We start from the raw sequence: 16600 nt of genomic DNA on the forward strand, positions 1-16600 counted from the left end.
CTGAGTTGGTAGACATGTTCCCTGCCCAAGGCTTTAAAAAATTTGATTGATTGAAACTAACTGTGACTGAATTTAATAGGTTTGAGAAGTCTGTTGGGGAGGGGGCAGGATATTTGGAACAGACTACAGCCAAGTCACTGCCTCTAATAATAATAATAAGCCTCTAATAATAATAATAATAATAGCACTTGTTACATGCTTACTATGTGCGAAGCACTGTTCTAAGTCCTGGGAGGGATACAAGGTGATCAGATTGTCTTACATGCGGCTCACAGTCTTAATACCCATTTTACAGATGAGGTAACTGAGGCTCAGAGAAGTTAAGTGACTTGCCCAAAGTCACACAGCTGGCAAGTAGTGGTCAGGTTTAGAACCCATGACCTCTGACTCCCAAGCCTGTGCTCGTTCCACTGAGCCACGCTGCTGCTTCTCCAGCCAATGTCTGAAAAACGTATTTTGAAGGTGGAGGACAAACCAGTCGAAATGTATTCAGGGGGTCATAGATTGGATGAAACTGTCTCAGGCAGTTTGAAACAAACCAAAGGAAAACTACTTCCAGGAGGTGAGAACCATCATGGATTCTTGGCAGCTATAAGTATCAGCAGGTTGAGGATGGGCTTGGCTTAGAACTAGGGAGGAATGGGGCATGCTGGTATGCTACCAGGAAAAGGTTGAGGGGAGAGGAGGGTGGAGGGGCCTTGGGTTTGGTGAAGTTGATGTTGCTTCTTGGGGGTGGACTGTAGGATCCATAGGGGTGACCTACTTCGCATTGAGATTTGTTGGATGACTCAATTCTTGAGGAGAGATCTGGGGGTGTTTTATGATTCTTGTGGCAGGGGATGAGGAAGAGGGGGATTTAAAGATACACTGTAGAGAACGTAATAATAATAATAATAGCAGTGGTATTCATTAGGCACTTACTATGTACCCGGCACTGTACCAAGCACTGGGGTGGATCCAAGCAAAGCAGGTTGTACACAGTCTCTGTCCCACGTGGGGCTCAAAGTCTCGATTCCCATTTTCTAGGTGAGGTAACTTAGGCCCAGAGAAGTGAAGCGACTTGCCCAAGGTAACCCAACAGACTAGTGGCGGAGCCGGGATTAGAATCCACGACCTCTGACATCCAGGACCGTGTTCTATCCACCGCGCCATGTTGTTTCTCCAGAGTACAGAGCCTCCCCCGCAGAGAAGCAGTACGTATGAGAGTCAGAACTCCAACAAGCCTAGGGCAGAATGGGCCTAGTACAACCAGCCTGCTTAGAGCTGTGAGAAGACTGAGATTCTAGACCTTCTCAGCAGCAATAAAAGCAATAATAACAATAATAAAGGCACTTAATTCACAATATTGCTAAAATCTCCCTTTCCTCTCCATCCAAACTGCTACCAGGATGATCCAAGCACTTATAATAATAATAATAATAATGGAATTTATTATTAAATGCTTACTATGTGCAAAGCACTGTTCTAAGTGCAGGGGAGGTTATAAGGTGATCAGGTTATCCTACGTGGGGCTCACAGTCTTAATCCCCATTTAACAGATGAGGTAACTGAGGCATAGAGAAGTTAAGTGACTTGCCCAAAGTCACAGAGCTGACAAGTGGCGGAGCCAGGATTTGAACCCCTGACCTCTGACTCCAAAGCCCGTGCTCTTTCCACTGAGCCACGCTGCGTCTCTACTCACTGCTTATCCTCCCCTACCTGGTTTACTGGAACAGCCTTCTCACTGACCTTGTGGAGGGACAGGGGAATGGCAATAATTGAGAAGCAGCATGGCATAGCGGAGCGAGCACGAGCCTGGGAGTCAGAAGGTCATGGGTTCTATTCCCTGCTCTGCCATTTTCCTGCTGCGTGACTTGGGTAAGTCACTTCACTTCTCTGGGCCTCAGTTACCTCATCTGTAAAATGGGGATTGAGACTGTGAGCCCCACATGAGACAGGAACTGTGTCCAACTCGATTTGCTTGGATCCACCCCAGTGCTTAGTACGGGGCCTGGAACATAGTAAGCGCTTAACAAATAAAATCATTATTATCCGAATAATACTTTTGAGGTGGGGAGAGTGGTAGTCTAGCATACATGGAGGGGCAGAGATTTCCAGGGAGGATGTGGAAAAGGGGCCGGTGGCGAGAGAGATGAAATCAGAGCAGGGTGGCCAGGCTGACGCTAGAAGATGCCCTTCCTTCGGCCTCCCCAGAACTCAGTCCAGGGCCTGCACACTAGAAGCACTTAATGAACATTTCTGTCAAACCTGGCAAGGATCGAGTATTGCACTCACATGACCTTTATCTCCTGGACACGTAAAGCTACTGCTTAGACGGTCCAGGACCCTTGCTCTGCCATCAGTTAACCCACAATGATTCTCACGCCGTAAGGGAGCTGGTCAGATCTGCCAGCAGTTCTGGAAGTTTGGAAGCTGTGGAATGATGTTTCCAATTTGGGGGCTGGAGCGAAACCAAGGAGGAGATTGCCAAGTACTTTTCCACTTGGTGTTTAGAAGATTGAACAGGGTAATGTGATCTGAGTGCTTCTGGCTTGCTCTCACCAAATCACTCCTGTTTGCTGTCTTCTTTCTGAAGGGTATTAAGTGCTTATTATGTGCCAGGCACTGCCATAATAATAATAATGATAATGGTATTTGTTAACCGCTTACTATGTGTCAAGCACTGTACTAAGTGCTGGAGTAGAGACAAGCAAAGCAAGTTGGATACAGTCCCTGTCCCACATGGAGTTTACAGTCTTAATCGGTTTTACGGATGAGATAACTGAGGCACAGAGAAGTAAAGTGACTTTTCCAAGATCACATTGCAGAGAAGTAACGGAGTGGGATTAGAACACAGGTCCTCCCGATTCCCAAGTCCAGACTCCATCCACTAGGCCACCCTACTTCAAGTGGTTGAGCAGTCATGGAATGGGCTCTGCTACTACTCCTTTGTGGGCATGGAACGTGTCTGCTAATTCTGTTGTATTGTGCTCTTCCAAGCACTTAGGCCCCTCTCAGGATGACACCTGGAGAGTTTCCAGTACTCTACCAGTCTCGGCTATCGGAGGGAGAGTCAAGCAGAGGCCTCCCCATTCCATTCCTAGATTGGCCAATGGCTAGAGAGTGGAAGGCAAATCTGCTACAAGTCAAAACTCCCCTGTGCTGGGTAGCAGTGACACGGGAGAGAGTCAAGGGTGGAGACTCAAGTTGACTGCGCAGAAGAAGGCAACAGGAAACCTCTTCTATATTTTGACCAAGAAAACGCTATGGATCCACTACCAGAATGTTTGCAGATAGAAATGGGGCATTCTGGGAGAGATGTGTCCATGGAGTTGCTTTGGGTTGGAGACGACTCTATAGTATAAGACAAGAAAAGCGCTTAGTCCAGTCCTCTCAGGAAAAATGTTTTCCTCCTTTATTCATCTCTGCACAGTCCTATGTGCCTCCTGTATCCAAGCTTCGGTTGTTCACTAGAAATATTGAGAATAATAATATTAATTATTAGTACTATCATAAGTAATAGAGCTGGGATTAGAACCCAGATCCCTCTGATTCCCTGGTCCGTGCTCTATGTGTGTCAATGGGTTAGTCTGTCTCATTGTAGATTTCAAAGAATACTTTGTTTTAGTAATAATAACTGTAATATTTAAGTATTACTCTGTGCCAAGCACTATACAGAGCACTGGGGTAGATACAAGCTGATCAGGTCCCAACATGGGACTCAGAGTCACAGTAGGAGGGAGAACAGGTGTTGAATCCCCATTTTTCAGATGAGGGAACTGAGGTCCAGGGAAGTGAAGTGCCTTGTCCAAGGTCACACACCAGGTATGGGGCAGAGCCTAGACTAGAACCCAGGTCCTCTGACTCCCAGGTCTGTGTTCTTTCCACTAGGCCCCACTGCTTCTCTTGGAGATGATATGGCTTGGCTAGGAGATGGATGGCCATTGTTGACTTGCTCAAACCTGCTTTCATGAGAATAATAGTGACTGTGATATTTGTTAAGCACCTACGACATGTCAAACACCATTCTACGCTCTGGGGTAGATACAAGATAATCGGCTCCTACATGGAGCTCATCTACATAGGATGGAGAATGGTATTGAATCCCCATTTTGCCGAAGAGAAAACTGAGGCCCAGAGAAGTGAAGTGACTTGCCCAAGATTACACAGCAGAAAAGTGGCGGAGCTGGGATTAGAACCCACGACCTGCTGACTCCCAGGGCAGTGCTCTATCCACTATGCCATGCTGCTTCCCCAATCTCTGGCACAGTGATCCCCCGCTGGACATACGTGTGGGAGAGATCTCTGGCACGGCGGTCTCCCCCCAGGATGCACATACCGGAGAGATCTCTGGCACTGCAGTCTCCTTCAGGATGCGCAACGATTCCACAAGCTGCATTTCCAGGTGGGCACAGCCAAGGCACCGGTGGCCCGGGTAACAAGGAGCCTCGGGGCCCAGCCAGGCCATAGGACCGTGGTGGCGGTGGCAGTGATTCCTGTAGCCCTGCCGGGCCCCCAGGACTGGGCATGAGAAACCAGAAGTCATCCCAGGGGTGCCACTGTCCAGGGAGATGGATCTGGGGAGATGGTGGGGCTTGGAGTTCGGACAGCTGGCCCCGCTGGACACGTGCATCTCTGTTTGCGTCGCCTTGTCTCTGGCCTCTGTGGGGCTTCCTGTCCCTCGACCTCCCATGGCTGGGCCCGGCGCCCTCTCTGAACGCCGGAGTCTGTTGTGAATGCTCGATGCCAAGCTGGACGGCATCTGGATCGTCACTGACCTGAGGGGGGTCAGGGCTGGGTCGGGGTCTGGGACGAAGGCCCCAATCTCGGGCTTGGGGAGATGGGGCTTGCTCAAAGCGGTCGTTCCTGGGTTTCTGGGGGGCCCTTCTGGTGTCTGAATGGCCCCAGTGAGAGAGGCAAAAGTCTGCCATGGGTTCCCCGGCCCAGCTGCCTTTAGGGGGGATGCCGGCGGGGGATTTTTGAGACCGAGGAGGATGTCAGAGACGGGCCGAGAGTGGACTTCTTGGCCAGGGATCACCTTGCCCTGAACATTGCCCATCCAACTTCCTGGATTCTTCTGGGGAAGATGGGTCGGGCTCGATTTCCCTTCTTCCTTTGGGGGAGGGTATTCCTCCTTCACTCCGATCACCCGGGCCACGGTAAACCCGAGGAAGCAGTCATAATGGGAGATGACTAGGCCTCCCTCATCCTTTTGATCCATGACTTGGCGTGGAAGGAGCTGAAATCCCGGCTTTTCCTTGATGTCAGGGTGGCCATCTTGGACACATCCAGCCAGGGTTCCAACCCGGGCTGGACAAGCCAGAGGATTTTCCTCACCCTGCTCTGGTAAATGGATGCTCTTCTCTTCCCAGACTCTCAGGCCCGAGCTTGGAGGGGGAGAGCCCCTCTTGTCCCGGGGGGGTCCAGGGGCTGTGCTTGGGGAGGGGTCCCCAGCCACTTGTGAGACAGCTCGGGGCTCTTCAGAGTCAGGGGATGGAGCTGCCAGTTTCTGGCCGTCGCTGCAACCGAGATTCCTGCGGCCCAATGCTGATGGGTTCTGTAAGAGAAATCAGGAGGCGGGGAAGGGGTAATGACATAAGACGGAGACCCGATAAACCCATACAGAGTCTTTCCATGTCCAGCTGAATATCTCTACGCTGTCATCTCTACGCTGATGACACCCAGATCTACATCTCTGCCCCTGCTCTCTCCCCCTCCCTCCAGGCTCGCATCTCCACCTGCCTTCAGGACATTTCCATCTGGATGTCTGCCCACCACCTAAAACTCAACATGTCCAAGACTGAACTCCTTGTCTTCCCTCCCAAACCCTGCCCTCTCCCTGACTTTCCCATCACTGTTGACGGCACTACCATCCTTCCCGTCTCACAAGCCCGCAACCTTGGTGTCATCCTCGACTACGCTCTCTCGTTCACCCCTCACATCCAAGCCGTCACCAAAACCTGCCGGTCTCACCTCCACAACATTGCCAAGATCCTCCTTTTCCTCTCCATCCAAACCGCTACCCTGCTCATTCAAGCTCTCATCCTATCCTGCCTGGATTACTGTACCAGCCTCCTCTCCGATCTCCCATCCTCCTGTCTCTCCTCACTTCAATCCATACTTCATGCCACTGCCCGGATTGCCTTTGTCCAGAAACACCCTGGGCATGTTACTCCCCTCCACAAAAATCCCCAGTGGCTACCAATCAATCTGTGCATCAGGCAGAAACTCCTCACCCTCGGCTTCAAGGCTCTCCATCACCTCGCCCCCTCCTACCTCACCTCCCTTCTCTCCTTCTACAGCCCAGTCCACACCCTCCGCTCCTCTGCCGCTAACCTCCTCACTGTGCCTCGTTCTTGCCTGTCCCGCCATCAACCCCCGGCCCACGTCATCCCCCTGGCCTGGAATGCCCTCCCTCCGCACTTCCACCAAGCTAGCTCTCTTCTTCCTTTCAAGGCCCTATTAATTGCTCACCTCCTCCAGGAGGCCTTCCCAGACTGAGCTCCCTCCTTCCTCTCCCCCTCCTCCCCCTCCCCATCCCCCCCGCCTTACCTCCTTCCCTTCCCCACAGCATCTGTATATATGTATATATGTTTGTATGTATTTATTACTCTATTTATTTATTTATTTTACTTGTACATATTTATTCTACTTATTTTATTTTGTTAATATGTTTTGTTTTGTTCTCTGTCTCCCCCTTCTAGATTGTGAGCCCACTGTTGAGTAGAAACCATCTCTATATGTTGCCAACTTGTACTTCCCAAGCGCTTAGTACAGTGCTCTGCACACAGTAAGCACTCAATAAATACGATTGAATGAATGAATGAATGAATGAATGAATGAATGGAAGAACCTCCAGCCCATCCATCTCTGCATCAAACAGGAACTCCTCCCCATCCACTTTGACCTGCTTTCTTCACTCTCTCTCACCTCGTTTGCCTCCCACTATTGATTCATTCTTCATTCAGTCCTGTTTATTGAGCACTTATCGCGTGCAAAGCACTGTATGCAGCACTTGGGAGAGTATGCTATAACAATAAACAGACATACACCCTGCCCACGAGTTCACAGTCTAGAGGGGAAGACAGACATTAATGGAAATAAATAAATAACAGTGCAGACCACTCACTTGTCTCAATTCTCTCTCTTTATTCCCTCTTGTCTGGAAATACCTCACTCTTCACATCCAACCAATTACAATTCTCTTCCCCCCTTCAAGACTCTATTGAAATCGTATCTCCTCCGGGAAGCCTTCACTTCTTCACCCTACTCTATTTTCCCTCCTTATCGCATCACCTCTGCACCTGACTCTGTATCCCCAAGCCCATGTATATGGCCTGGGGCCTGGGAATCAGAAGGACCTAGGTTCTAATCCCGGCTCCACCCCATGTCTGCTGTGTGACCTTGGGCAAGTCCTTCTAGACTTTAAGCCTGTTGTGGGCAGAGATTGTCTCTATTGCTGCATTATACTTTCCAAGCATTTAGTACAGTGATCTGGACTCATGACTGAATGAATGAATGAAAGTCTAATCAGTTCTCTGGGCCTCAGTTCCCTCATCTGTAAAATGGGGATTAATGAGCTCCATGTGGGACAGGGACTGTCTCCAACCTGATTACCTTATATCTACTCCAGAGTGCTTGGCACATAGTCAGTGCTGAATAAATATCGCAATTATTGTTACTATTGTTATGTACCGAATTATCCCGAGGATTGTGGGGTGTTGTGTCCTATATCTATCCTGGGATCTCCATACCCACTTTACCTAGCATTTTGATAAGTGGCCTGACACAAAAGCACTTATCAGTCCTGCAGGCACTCAATGGGTCCAGGAAAGGAGGCGATGTTTATCAATTGATAATAATAATAATAACTGGTATTTGTTAAGTGCTTACTATGTGACAGGCACACTGTGCTAAGTGCTGGGGTAGATACAAAATAATTGGGTCAGACAGAGTCCCTGTTCCACGTGGAGTTTACAGTTTTAATCCCCATTTTTCAGATGAGGTAACTGAGATACAGAAAAGTTAAGAGTAACCAGATTACCTTGTATCTACCCCAATGCTTAAAACAGTGTTTAGCATATATTAAGCACTTTAAAAATACCATAATTATTATTACTATCTCTTTTTGAACTAGTCCCTTAACAATGTGTCTATGGATTGACTGCAATTATCCTAAGGAACCCTCTTGCGTCCCTGTAGCAGTAATACTGTGAGCCTCGCGTGGGACAACCTGATTACCTTGTATCTCCCCCAGCACTTAGAACAGGGCTTGGCACATAGTAAGCGCTTAACAAATACCATCATCATTATTAGTATTAGTATTATAAAGTCAAAGGCTTGTTTAACCTTATTTTGTATATCATGTTCTAACACCTTCAGTACTTCAGAATCTGAGTTGTGGGCAGGGAATGTGTCAGTTTATTGTTCTACAGTCCTCTCCCTAGAGCTTAGTATAGTGCTCTGCACACAGTAAACACTCGGTAAATCCAACTGAATGAATGAACAGATCTTTACCCGCAGTAAGAAGGTCTCCAGAGGCTCCTCCTGAAAACCGCTGCTGTCCGATTGGCAGCTGCAGGCTCTTGTCACTCCGGACCCTAAAGCAGAAGGGAATATGATGCAGGGTGAATGGTCAGCCCGGAAGAATGGAAGCAGGGTGCCCTAGTGGCTAGAGCCCAGGCCTGGGAGTCAGCAGCACCTGGGTTCTCACCCGGGCTCTGCCACCTGTCTGCTGTGTGACCTTGGACAAGTCGCTTCGCTTCTGTGGACCTTAATTTCCTCATCTGTAAAATGGGGATTAAGACTGTGAGCCCCATGAGGGAGAGGGACTGTGTCCAACCGGATTAGTACAGGGACTGGCATATAGTAAGTGCTTAACAAATACCATAGCGATAATTACTGGGAACGTTTCATTGCATACCCTCAGGGTGATCCTCCCCCAATCCCACTATTTCTGGAATTTGGGCCCTCAAAGGTACCATCTTTGGTCAGTTGATTGTATCTATTGAGCACTTACTATGTGCAGAGCATTGTACTAAGCACTGGGGAGAGAAGCAGCATAGTTTAGTGGAAAGAGCATGGGCTTGGGAGTCAGAGGTCATGGGTTGTAATCCTGGCTCTGCCACTTGTCAGCTGTGTGACTCTGGGCAAGTCACTTCACTTCCCTGGGCCTCAGTTACCTCATCTGGAAAACGGGGATTAAGACTGTGAGCCCCACGTGGGACAACCTGATTACCTTGTTTCTCCCCCAGCGTTTAGAACAGTGCTTGGCACATAGTAAGCACTTAACAAATACCATCATCATCACCATCAACAAGAAATGGACACACTCCCTTCCCATGATGAGCTGACAGTCTGTACATGAAATCCGGAATTCTCCAGAACAAAACCATGCACCGGTCCTTTCTTCAAGCAGCTAAAAAATCAGCCCAAACTTATCCTCCATCACTTCTCTCAGCTCCTCAGTCACCCCAAGAACTCCATCCTTCTCCCCAAATCTGGACGTCTCACCCTCCACTGACTCCCTACCCTATTTCCTGTTTCTTGTTTGCATCTCAATGTAGCAGGCTGAGAAGTCTTAGAGAGAAAATAGTTGCTGTGCATAGAATTACTGGAACCAGTTATTAGAGAGGGAAGCATGGGCCCATGGAAAGAGCAAGGGACTGGGGGTCAGGAGAGCTGGGTTCAAGTCCTGCCTCAGCCACTGGCCTTGGACAAATCACAGCCTCTCTAAGCCACAGTTTTCTCATCTGTGAGAATGGGAATAAGATAGATTGTGACATCTGGGACAAGGATTGCATTTGATCTCATGACCATGTATCTTCTCCAGGGCATAGCACATAGTAAAAGTAAATAAATGCCATCATTGTTAATATAATGTAAGGACAATCAATGCTATTTCAGGACTGTTCCTGATACCAAATACTTTCAAGTTCATTCATTCATTCACTTGTATTTATTGAGCACTTACTGTGTGCAAAACACTGTACCAAGCGCTTGGGAGAGTACAATAGAATAATAAACAGACACATCCCCTGCCCACAACGAGTTTACAGTCTAGAGTGAACTTACAGTCCATTTGGAAGCTATCTCCAGCTCTTTTGTTCAGTTTCCTGGTTCTGAAATTGAACTTCTCTGTTGTACTGTCCCATGTGCTTAGTAGAGTGCTCTGCACCCAGAAGGCGCTCAATAAATACCACTGATGATGATGGAAACCTGCCCAATACCAGGTTAGCTCAGCAAAGTATGACCCAGGTGCCTGTCACTGAGGCAGAGGCATCCAAGACCTGGTCCCTACTGGAAGCCCCTGCTAATATGCCCATGTCTTAGACCACAGTCCTGTCATGGGCCATCCTGGGAAATCTCCCCAGGCTGCTGGCTAGGGGTAGTCCAACTCTGCCTCCCACTGCCCCACGCTACAAAGATGTCTCATGTCCACATATCTCAGACTGGATAGAGATGCTAGACATGGTAACCTGAGGACCAAACCCTTCCTGGGACAAACATGTGTCTCTGGAGTAGGGCAGTAACAGCTGTTTAATCCTAGAGAAGAGACTTCACCAGAAGAAAAGAATGAGCAACGTGGCCTAGAGGGGAGAGCCCGGGCCTTGGTGACAGAAGGCCCTGGGTTCTAATCCCAACTCCACCACTTGTCTGCTGTGTGAACTACCCTCAGTCTGCGAGCTCGTTGTGGGCAGGGAATGTTTCTGTTTATTGTTCTATTGTACTCTCCCAAGTGCTTAGTACAGTGCTTTGTACACAGAAAGCACTCAATAAATATGAATGAATAACCTCGACTGTAAGTTCGTCTTCTAGGCTGTAAGCTCATCCTCTGGAATGTAAACTCCTTGTAGGCAAGGAATGTATCTGTTAATTATTGTGTCGTACTCTCCCAAGCGCTTAGTACAGTGCTCGGCACACAGTAATCACTCAGTAAATGCAATTGACTTCCCAACTGACTGACTGACCTCGGGCAAGGCACTTCGCTTCTCTGTAAAATGGGGTTTGAGACTATGAGCCCCATCTGATGAAAGGGAAAAAACCAAGGGGTTGATTTGGATTTCAAGCTATGATAAGTCATTTATGAAAGAGAGAATGCAGAGTGCTTAGTCCAGTGTTCTGCCCACAGTAAGCTTTCAATGAATAACCTTGATTGATTGATGGATTGATTGAGAGGAGATGGGTGATGCACACATGAAGAAGAATGAAACCACAAAAACACATAAACAACATAAAAGACTAGAGTAACAACATATATGAGCAGGGAGATAGGGCACTGTGATACCTCCACACTGCATGCTTGTTATGGGCAGGGAACATGTCTACCAACTCTTTTGCACTGTACTCTCCCACACAGTACAGTGCACCGCATAAAATAAGTGCTCAATCAATACCACTGATTGCTTGTTTTATAAAGAAGAAAACAGTGCTAGTGTTTTCTCTGTGGCTAAGAAAGGCAACAGTGTAGTCATACTTCTTCATCTTCAAAGTTGAAGAACGGCTAAACACACACACACACACACACACACTTTGCAGTTCTGCTCTTCCTTTTCCTAACTTTTACAGAAAGCAGAAGTTACATGCGCTGTAACAGATTTTGGAACTGACAATTTCTTTTTCCGCCCCATACTCACATGTTTTTGCCAAGCGTACCAAACCACTTGAACTTCTGTTGGTGTTCCGAGTTTGGATTCCAACTTGTGTTCATTTAAAAAATTGGCAAAGCCTAGCTTTATATGTTCAGACAACAAAAGAGTGGTCTTCTTGGTCTTCACCAAAAAGTTTTGAGAAAGAAACCTGTGAAGCTGCTATACGAAGTGAAACCCAGCATACTAGTTGCCATGGAATACAATACCATCTTCAAGTGTGAAAATAAAGGGCGGAGAGTGACCTGAAGTGATTCTAACCAACACACTTTGGAAGAAGTAGTAGTAGTAGTGGTAGTAGTAATTTGATGATGATGATAGTATTTGTTAAGCGCTTACTATGTGCCAAGCACTGTTCTAAATGCTGGGGTAGATAGAAGGTAATCAGGTTGACCCACATGGGGCTCATGGTCTTAATCCCCATTTACAGATGAGGGAACTGAGGCCCAGAGAAGTTAAATATCAGTAGAAATATTTGTAGTAGCAGTAATAGCAGCAGTAGTAGTATAATAATAATGATGATATTTGTTAAACGCTTACTGTGTGTCAAGCACTGTTCTAAGCACTGGGGTATCAGGTTGGACATAGTCCCTGTCCCACATGGGGCTCACAGTCTTAATCCCCACTTTACAGATGAGGTAACTGCGGCACAGAGAAGTGAAGTGACTTGGCCAAGGTCACACAGCAGACAAGTGTGTGATTCCCAGGTCCGTGCTCTATCCACTAGGCCATGCTTCTTCCCATGTAGAAGTTGTAGTAATAGCAGCAGTAGTAATAGTAGTAGTAGTAGTAGTAGTAGTAGTAGTAGTAATATCAACTATCACCTCTACGCTGATGACACCCAGATCTACATCTCTGCCCCTGCTCTCTCCCCCTCCCTCCAGGCTCGCATCTCCTCCTGCCTTCAGGACATCTCCATCTGGATGTCCGCCCGCCACCTAAAGCTCAACATGTCGAAGACTGAGCTCCTTGTCTTCCCTCCCAAACCTTGTCCTCTCCCTGACTTTCCCATCTCTGTTGACGGCACTACCATCCTTCCCGTCTCACAAGCCCGCAACCTTGGTGTCATCCTCGACTCCGCTCTCTCATTCACGCCTCACATCCAAGCCGTCACCAAAACCTGCCGGTCTCAGCTCCGCAACATTGCCAAGATCCGCCCTTTCCTCTCCATCCAAACCGCTACCCTGCTAATTCAAGCTCTCATCCTATCCCGTCTGGACTACTGCACTAGCCTTCTCTCTGATCTCCCATCCTCGTGTCTCTCTCCACTTCAATCCATACTTCATGCTGCTGCCCGGATTATCTTTGTCCAGAAACGCTCTGGACATATCACTCCCCTCCTCAAAAACCTCCAATGGCTACCGATCAATCTGCGCATCAGGCAGAAACTCCTCACCCTGGGCTTCAAGGCTCTCCATCACCTCGCCCCCTCCTACCTCACCTCCCTTCTCTCCTTCTACTGCCCAGCCCGCACCCTCCGCTCCTCCACCACTAATCTCCTCACTGTACCTCGCTCTCGCCTGTCCCGCCATCGACCCCCGGCCCACGTCATCCCCCGGGCCTGGAATGCCCTCCCTCTGCCCATCCGCCAAGCTAGCTCTCTTCCTCCCTTCAAGGCCCTGCTGAGAGCTCACCTCCTCCAGGAGGCCTTCCCAGATTGAGCCCCTTCTTTCCTCTCCCCCTCGTCCCCCTCTCCATCCCCCCGCCTTACCGCCTTCCCCTCCCCACAGCACCTGTATATATGTATATATGGTTGTACATATTTATTACTCTGTTTATTTATTTATTTATTTATTTTACTTGTACATTTCTATCCTACTTATTTTATTTTGTTGGTATGTTTGGTTCTGTTCTCTGTCTCCCCCTTTTAGACTGTGAGCCCACTATCGGGTAGGGACTGTCTCTATGTGATGCCAATTTGTACTTCCCAAGCGCTTAGTACAGTGCTCTGCACATAGTAAGCGCTCAATAAATACGATTGATTGATTGATTGATTGATAGTAATAGTGGAGGTAGTATTACACCCAGCCCGCATACTTCGCTCCTCTAATGCCAACCTACTTCATTCATTCATTCATTCAATCGCATTAATTGAGAGCTTACTGTGTGCAGAGCACTGTACTAGGCACTTGGGAAGTACAAGTTGGCAACATATATTTCACTGTTCCTCGATCTCATCTAGCTCATTGCCAACCTCTCAACCATGTCCTGCCTCTGGCCTGCAGCCCCCTCCCTCTTCATATCCAGCCGACAAACATTCACTCTCCCCACCTTCAAAGCCTTTTTGTTTTTAAATGGTGTTTGTTAAGCGCTTACTATGTGCCAGACACTGTAGGAAGTTCTGGGGTAATTACAAGATAATTAAGTGGTTTACCATTATAAAGACTGTGAGCCCATGTGGGACAGGGATTGTGTCCAACCCAATTATCTTGCATCTACCCCAGTGCTTAGTACAGTGCTTGGCACATAGTAAGTGCTTAACAAATATTACAGCTATTATTATTAAAAGCCCATCTCCTCCAAAAGGCCTTCGGCATTTAAGCCCTAATTTCCTCATCTCCCTCTCCCTTATTCATCGCCTTTGCACTTAGATTTGCTCCCTTTATTCACCCCTCCCTCAGACCTAAGCTGTCTATGTCTAAAGAAAGTTGCTAAATTTCTCTGTGCCTCAGATACCTCATCTGAAAAATGGGGATTAAGACTGAGCCCCATGTGGGACAGGGACTGTGTCCACTCGATTATCTTGTAACTACCCCAGGGCTTAGGACAGTGCCTGTTACGTAGTAAGTGCTTAACAAATATCATTTAAAAAATTAATGTTAGACCATGCTACTTCTCTCCGAAGTGGTCCTGAGATCCCACCACGCACCATGAAACAGCTGCAGCCTCCCCATTCATTAATCCGATTGTAACTATTGAGGGCTTACTGTGTGCAGAGCACTGTGCTGAGCTCTTTGGAGAGTACATTTCAACAATAAACAGACACATTCCAGCCCAAAACAAGTCACTCCAGAGACATGGTGCTATCCTTAATAAAATAATGATGGCATTTGTTAAGCGCTTACTATGTGCAATGCACTGTTCTAAGTGCTGGGGAGGCTACAAGGTGATCAGGTTGTCCCACGTGGGGCTCATAGTCTTAATCCCCATTTTACAGATGAGGTAACTAAGGCACAGAGAAGTTAAGTGACTTGCCCCAAGTCACATAGCTGACAATTGGCAGAGCCGGGATTTGAACCCATGACCTCTGACTCTCAAGCCTGTGCTCTTTCCACTGAGCCATGCTGCTTCTCTCTCTCCTTGACTCCTCTCTCTCATTCCCACATATTCAACTCATTACTAAATCCTGTCGGTCCCACTTTCACATCTGAGCTAAAACCTGCCCTTTCCTTTGCCTCCATACTGCTCCACCTGGATTACTGCATCAGCCTCCTTGCTGACCTCCCAGCCTCTTGCCTCTCCCCACTGCAGTCCATACTTCACTGTGCTGCCCAGATCAGTGTTTTACAAAAACGTTCAGGACGTGTCACCCCCCTCCTCAAAAACTCCAGAGGTTGCCTATCCATTTCTGCATCAAACAAAAACTCTTCACCATTGGCTTTAAAGCATTCCACCACCCTGCCCGCTCCTGCCTCACTTTGCTTCTTTCCTTCTATGACCCAGTCCACACACTTCACTCCACTAGTGCTAACCTTCTCACTGTCTATCTTGCCGCTGACCCCTAGCTTATGTTCTGCCTCTGGCCTGGAACGCCCTGCCTCCTCAAATCCGCCAGACAATACTCTCCCCCGCTTCAAAGCCTTATTGGAGAGGCACCTCTCCTCCATGAGGCCTTCCCAGATTAAGTCCCTCCTTTCCTCTTCTTACATACAATTCTGACATTTATTTATTTGTACTGATGTCTGTCTCCTCCACTGTACATAGTAAGCTTGTCATTTGCAGGGAATGTCACTGTTTAGTATTGTATTGTCCTCTCCCAAGAACTTAGTATAGTGCTCTGCACACGGTAAGTGCTCAATAAATGCAATTGAACAAATGAATGAATGTTATGCTGCCGATTTGTACTTCCCAAGTGCTTAGTACAGTGTTCTGCATACAGTAAGTACCAAATGAATACGATTGAATGAATGAATGAATGAATGAATGAATAAGCGCTCAATGAATATCACTGATTGATTGACAGGAGCGGAAGGATTTCAAGCAGGATTTAATGACTTTGCCTATCCTAAAACAGAAATGATGAGTTTATTCCAGAAAATAAAGGAAGTAAGAGGTCCAGCCCCTGTTCTGTCCGGAAAATAAAGGAATTACCAGGCCTGGCCCCTGTGCTGTAGGGAAGATGGAAGAAGCACAAGGCTCAAGTTCTGTCCCAGAGGGAAGAAAAGGGTATACCAGGCCAGAACTCTGTGCTGTGAGGAAGAGAAAGTAACTATATTAGGCCTGGCCTCTAGTCCCAGCTCCTCCACTTGTTTGCTGTGTGACCCCGGGCAAGTCACCTCACTTCTCTGTGCCTCAGTTCCCTCATCTGTAAAATGGGGATTGAGACTGTGAGTCCCATGTGGGATAGGGACTGTGTCCAACCTGATTTGCTCATATCCACCCTAGGGCTTAGTACAGTGCCTGACACATAGTAAGCCCTTAACAAATACCATAATTATTAGCTTTCTTTTTATTAAGATACATAAGCATCAAGCCTGACCCCTGCCCTTGAAGAGCTTATGTTCTCTCAGGTCTTAGATTCCTTAAACTTAGTCATTAGTATCGGTGTCCCTAGAAACTTAATACTCTCCCTGAGAAATGCATAACTGCTTGCTAGTTAAAAGAAAGCATGGAACAAATTAGGAAAGGGAAGCTATCCCCAACTCCCCAAAATAATCAGCATAATCCCCCAACCTGATGTCTATACACGACAATGATGACAATAATTCAATCATTCAATCGTATTTACTGAGCGCTTACTGTGTGCAGAGCAC

The 16600-nt window shown here is 47.5% G+C and overlaps 1 protein-coding gene and 1 non-coding gene across 2 annotated transcripts in view; one reads left to right on the top strand and one right to left on the bottom strand.

The window, feature by feature from the left end:
• The window catches only part of ITPRID1 (ITPR interacting domain containing 1), a 59660-nt gene that overhangs the window by 3639 nt on the left and 39421 nt on the right, over positions 1-16600 (bottom strand). Inside the window, exons 8-9 of the mRNA XM_038759227.1 lie at positions 8497-8579; positions 4319-5536 (exon numbers count right to left, since the gene is read on the bottom strand). Of these exons, the coding sequence (XP_038615155.1) occupies positions 4319-5536; positions 8497-8579 (1301 nt within the window). The remainder of the gene's footprint in view (positions 1-4318; positions 5537-8496; positions 8580-16600) is intronic.
• LOC119923328 lies at positions 2988-3126 on the top strand. The gene has a single exon (XR_005448829.1). It is a non-coding gene; the product is annotated as a small nucleolar RNA SNORA7 (small nucleolar RNA).

Source organism: Tachyglossus aculeatus, chromosome 2 (genome assembly GCF_015852505.1).
Source record: "Tachyglossus aculeatus isolate mTacAcu1 chromosome 2, mTacAcu1.pri, whole genome shotgun sequence".
NCBI classification, from domain to species: Eukaryota; Metazoa; Chordata; class Mammalia; order Monotremata; family Tachyglossidae; genus Tachyglossus; species Tachyglossus aculeatus.